We start from the raw sequence: 5,451 nt of genomic DNA, 5'->3' as shown, positions 1-5,451 counted from the left end.
GGGCAGAATTTCTATGGATGTGCAGTAGACACACTAATGCTGCAGGTGTCCAGCTGCAGAGGAGACATGTTCAGTGACTGCCAGTGCTGAGTCCAGTACATCATTACAACCAGACCTGCACCGAGCTTCCAGAGGCCAGGGCCTCTCAAAGCTGTCATGAAGCACACAAGTGCACACTCTTGTATCTGAGTCTGTTTTGTGTAGTGGCAGTCAGGACCAAAATTTTCAGTGCATCTGCCTCTTTTTCTCCTGAATGTTTGACCACAGTCTTCTGGGTAGCTCCTCTAAAAGCCATTCTCTGATGACATTTGTCCCACCCTGATCCAGGTGACCTGTAAGGAGACGGTGACAAGCCTCATCCGCAGGGCCTTGGACCAAAATTTGTTGCAGCATGAGGATGTGGACAACTTTGAGCTGCTGAGTATGATGTCTGAGGATGAGAGTAAGTAGGACAATCAGACAGTGGGGAGACATGATGCACAGTGGGCTCAGGATAACTCACAGCTAAGAGAAAGTGGGCCTTGTCCCCAAAATACCAAAGTGTGGTGGGCCTGGCAGAGACTCTCAGGGGTTGTGGGTGTTTTGTGGTATAATCCTTGAGTGCCACCTAACAATTCTCTCCACTTCGCTCTGCAGAAATCAAGGTCTCTGACCACTCACTGGTGTGTCTGTCCATGAATCCGGGAATAAAATATTTTATCGTGAGGAAACGCCCCCAGGTCAAGGGAAAGGAGGTAAACACCTACCTTATTCAAGCTGTACTTGTGCTGCCATTCCACTCCCACCTGGGGAAATAAGAAGCCTGAGCACCTGGACATATGTGCTAGAAGCCCATAGAGCCAACTGACAGGCTGGGGTGGCTTTCTGTTTCTGGGTTTGCTGATGTTCCATCCCCCACAGTTCTCAGAATCAACCTGCAAGTCCTCCAGGCCGCTTTCCCACAAGCAGGTGGGAGACACCTGCTTAATTCGTGTCCACTTAGAAACACAAAGTCCAAAGATGGCCAAGACTGTTTTGGTAAGCCTGGGAGCAGGGGTGTCCCCTGGTGCTTACACCTGGGTGGGGAACAGACACTGGTCCAATACCATGGACTACTCATGCCCTCTTGAATTTGGAGCTTCTGGATGATCAGGAGGATAGAGGGGAATCAAGAAGGGAGAGGTCAGTGTGAAGGGCTGGAGCTGAGATGAGGGAGAGCAGCAGCTTGTCCACTGCCATATCTGAGGGAGTCTGTGTGTCAGGTGGCAGCATGCAGTCCAGAAGGGCAGGGGCAGGTATGGGTGACAGATGAGAATAGGATAGGACCTACGTTGCAGTTCCCTTGTATGGGATGCTGACGTCTATGGAGGAGGACAGCAGTGTGAGGTTCTGCATGTTCCTTGAACAAGGAGCTGAGAGAGTCTCTCTGCAGAGTCGATATGGATTTGGAGCAAGCACACTAAATGTCCAGGTAACCCAATGACCACGCTTGCCGGATGAGGTGCCCTCCTACATCCCAGCCAGCACTGAGCCTCTGGAGGCCAGGAGCTCTTGTGGCTATGTTTCAGCACTCCTGTGTGTGGTCATGTTCCTGGGTCTGTTTTTGGCCCTGGCAATCCAGACCAAAGCCTCTAGGTTTTGTGCCTAGGCCATTCCCAATGCCGCCTGCATCCTCGGGCAGACCTGGGATCTTGGAGGCTATTGTCCAATTCCTCCCAACTTGTGGGATGAGATTGCATCTGTATGCAAGTAGTTGAGTCCTTTCACTTCGAGAGGAGTGCAGCTCCACAAAGAGCAATGGCAAGCCCAAGAAGTCCTATGTACAAGGATTGGGCTAGTAGCCTATGGGAAGAGCCTACACGATGCGCAGGAGGTCACCCTCAGGTAGTAGGGTCATGGATGTTGCCCTTGTATTTAGAGTGGAGGTGCCTCCAGAATGCCCCTGCCCACTGCCCTTGAGTAGTCACTTCAAGGCCCATTTCCTGAAGGCCTGTCTCCCATGCTGCTCCAGGTGACCTGCCAGGATAGGGCTCCTGTCGTCATCCGCAGCGCCCTCGACCTACACTTGCTTACTCAGGAGAAACCGGAGGATTATGAGCTGGGCCAAATCATCTCTCACCGTCAGAGTAAGTGAGACAATCAGATGGCAGAGAGCAAGGGTCAGGATGTGGACTCAGGTCAACTCTTAGCACCAAAGAGTAGTCTCTGACCCCCAAGAACACTCCAACAGGGTGTGTTGGGTTCTTGCACAAAGACAACTGCACTTCTGCTGGTGGAAGTTCTTGAGGTCTAATAGTGTACCCCAGTGGATATTGTGGCTCCCCACCAGGTGACCTGCCCAGGACATGAACAGGCATACAAAGCTGACATCATTGAGGAGTGAGGAGGAAAGCCTCTTTCCAGGAGCAGTATGCTTTCATGGTCTGGGATAGGAGTGGTTTCAAAGAAACGTGGGAATGCATGGGCTAACGATGGAACTGGCATTTTGTGGACTGAAGCAGTACTATTGAAAGCCTTTTGTGTGACCAGAAATCCACTGCCTGGGCAGAGCATTGCCAAGATTCTAACAAGCAGTAACAGGATGAAATTGGGAAGAAAACACAGCCTGGGAGACAGCCTGAATCATTTGTTTTTGCATAAATTCCATGGTCTTCCGCACCTGAGTCCACTTGCCAAGGAGTGATCACAATAGCCGGGTTGTGATCCCTAACTAAAGTCAGATGAGGGCTTCCTGAGCACGTAGCCACAGAGCTCATCTGATAATAATGCCAGTGCTTTTTTGTTGGTTGGTTGGTTGGTTTTTGTGAGCCAAACACCACAGCATCCATTATCCCAGCCTATGTACACTGAAGACCACCATCCCAATGAGTTCTAGGATCACTTGTCTCCTATCTTAACCTTCTGTTAGGTTAGTAGAGTCTATGGAAGAGGAAGTCTGTGTGGGGCCTTGGTAGCCTAAGAAATTCATGGCAGAGATCCCCACATCCAACCCATAAGGGATGGAGAACAGGCTCTAGGTTAGAGGAGGGTGACAGGAAACAGGTGTTAAGAGGAAGGAGAAGCGGGCTGTTGTATTCCCCCACTCGGGGTCATGGCACCACTGGGCCATACACCATGTTGGAGGGAAGCAGTCCCTTTGCTGGTCGTTGGAACCATTGTTCTCAGTAGGGCAGCATTTGGAATGTGGCCTCCATTCTCAGAAGCCTGGTTCACATGGAGGCAGGCTCCACCAACACAGAAGCATGGCTCTAATGTGGTATCCGTGCTGGTCAGCCTGTCCTCACTGTGGCCATACTTGAGGAAAATAACTCAGAGGAGGAATCCTAGGTCTTTTCTCTGGGTTTCATAGCTTTCTCTTTGGTTGTGCACTGAGGCTGTCCATAAAGCTCTAGTGTGTGGCAGTGGAGAGCTCCTCAGCCCTTGCCACACAGGCATAGACTGGGAGAGAGAGAACGAGGGTGGCAGAGAGGGAGAGAGAGTAAGATGGAGAGGAGGAGGAGGATCTCTACTTGGAGAATGAGGATTCAGTGGAGCCAACAGGAACAAGGTACTGTTGCCCAGGGCGCAACCCTGTTTAGGTCTTCCTCCAACCATGCTCAACCTTTCTTCCAGTCCCTCCCACCTCCCAGTAGTGTATTCATCTTGAATGAGAATTTCATGTTGACATCAGAGCACTCACCATCCAATGCTTCCCTCCAAACCCACCTATGAAGATGGCTCATGTGGGGACTGAATCTTCGGCACAGGAGCCTTTTGTGGGAGATTTCAGATGTAAATCTAGTGGTGTGCTTTGGCAGATGCAAGAGGACCTGAGATGTTCTGGATTCCAAAGCCTTTGGTAGGACAGACATTAGGTGTGTTGAAGTGCTCTGCTTAGTTCTTCCTCAGGGAGGACTGTGGAGGCTGTCTTGTTGGTATTGGTGCTGAATTGGAGAGCTCTCAGGTGTGTGGCTCTGGCCTTTTCTGGCACAGGCTCTCAGATGTTGGGGTGTCCTAGGGAGCACCTCCTGAGTGGCACCTTCTTTTTGTACACCCCTCTCTCCCCAGAGCTGAGGATTCCAGCGCAGGCCAACGTATTTTACGCAAAGAACCCTCACAAAAAATCCAACTTCGTGCTAAGGAAAAGGAGCCTCTCCCAAAAGAATGATGAGTGGATCCAGCCTCAACCTCCCTCTCGTCCTGCAAAGAAGGTTCCAGCCCTCCTGAGGATGCTTGCAAAAATCTGCTGCTGTGTGCCTGGGCGGGGCTGAGGCAGCCCAGGAATATTTACATTGATTACTATTTGCTTCAAAGTTTGAATCTATAGTTTGCCATTGTCTTTGACCTTGTTAGTAACACAGTTGTTACTCTATCCTATATTTTTTGTTTCCATTAATATATTATTATTTTAAAATATATATGTTTTTGTTACCTGATCTACTCTGATGATTTGAGTATACTAAATGTAGCAGTGTTTCCTAACGGACACATCCAAACCAACAGGAAGGAATGTTTCATTCTATCAGCAAGAACTTCGGTATTTAGGAGTTTGGCAGATGGCATTATCTGAGTTAGTTTTCCAATGGGGGCAATGAAGTATCAAGTATCATGGTACAAACACAAACAAAGACACACAAACACACACAAGAGCGCACACACTCACTGAGAGATAGATAGACAGATGGAGTTGGTCCCTGCTGAAATACTTTGGAGACGTGGTTCTGATTTCTCCCATTTTGGGGTATTTTCAATTGCACAAGGTATCTTGCAAATGAACCCATGTCTGAGGAAGACATGCATGTGTACTTCACATGCCACTTTTCACATAGCAGGAAGGTCATGTCATGTAATATTTTTCATGCAGCTGTGTTTTGACTGTGAACCATCCCATGAGGTCAGCTGTGGAATTTTCCACTGGTAGCATCACAATGGGGATCCACTCTTTGGATTTGGAGATATTTCCGATTTTCTTGATTCAGATTGGAATGATATATATATAGTTTTTGATGAAAATTCTGCATTAGATGGTAATGAATGCCATGCATCTAGGAATCTGTAGACTGGAGACAATGAATGGATGCCTACTATTGCCTGGACTGGTCTGAAAAGTCCTGTAGCATCTGAGCATGTGTGAGGGCTTGTACAGGTCTTGCAAAAAGTCCAGGTCAGATGATCCTGCACAAAGCTGAACTCCTAGTGGTCTCCACAACAGTGTAAGGGCCAAGGAGAAACACACTTCCACACAGAAGATGGGAAGCTACTTTATGAAGGTGATCATAGGTAAGGGATCCTCTTGGTAGGACCCATTTTCTATGGGGCCAGAACTGTGCTCTGAATGTGGTTGCTGAGAACTTGGAATTTTCTAACTGAAGCAGTTCGTGCAAGCTGCTTCCACTTGCAGGAACAAAGTGTGTTCTCGTTGAGCACTTTAGGCTGTCCCTGGTTGAACTAGAGTGTCAGAAGCACTTGTAATGATTGGCATTCACAGTTTCA

General features: G+C 48.7%; 1 protein-coding gene across 1 annotated transcript; it reads left to right on the top strand.

The window, feature by feature from the left end:
* The first annotated feature begins 46 nt into the window (after positions 1-46).
* LOC144369153 (ral guanine nucleotide dissociation stimulator-like) lies at positions 47-4,389 on the top strand. The gene is made up of 5 exons (XM_078028252.1): positions 47-442; positions 637-734; positions 901-1,017; positions 1,991-2,105; positions 4,027-4,389. The coding sequence occupies exons 1-5, from the start codon at positions 424-426 to the stop codon at positions 4,227-4,229; spliced, it is 552 nt and encodes a 183-aa protein (XP_077884378.1). The 5' UTR covers positions 47-423; the 3' UTR covers positions 4,230-4,389.
* Positions 4,390-5,451: the final 1,062 nt, after the last annotated feature.

The sequence above is a fragment of the Ictidomys tridecemlineatus genome, chromosome 12, assembly GCF_052094955.1.
Source record: "Ictidomys tridecemlineatus isolate mIctTri1 chromosome 12, mIctTri1.hap1, whole genome shotgun sequence".
Lineage (NCBI taxonomy): Eukaryota > Metazoa > Chordata > Mammalia > Rodentia > Sciuridae > Ictidomys > Ictidomys tridecemlineatus.
The sequence above is the reverse complement of the archived record's forward strand: the minus strand, read 5'-3'. Positions and strand labels throughout refer to the sequence as shown.

Bases quoted from the DNA above. Each gene is read 5' to 3' on its own strand.
- LOC144369153 (XM_078028252.1), top strand. The intron at 1,018-1,990 runs GTAAGCCTGGGA...ATGCTGCTCCAG, and splicing joins AGATGGCCAAGACTGTTTTG to GTGACCTGCCAGGATAGGGC. The intron at 2,106-4,026 runs GTAAGTGAGACA...CTCTCTCCCCAG, and splicing joins AATCATCTCTCACCGTCAGA to AGCTGAGGATTCCAGCGCAG.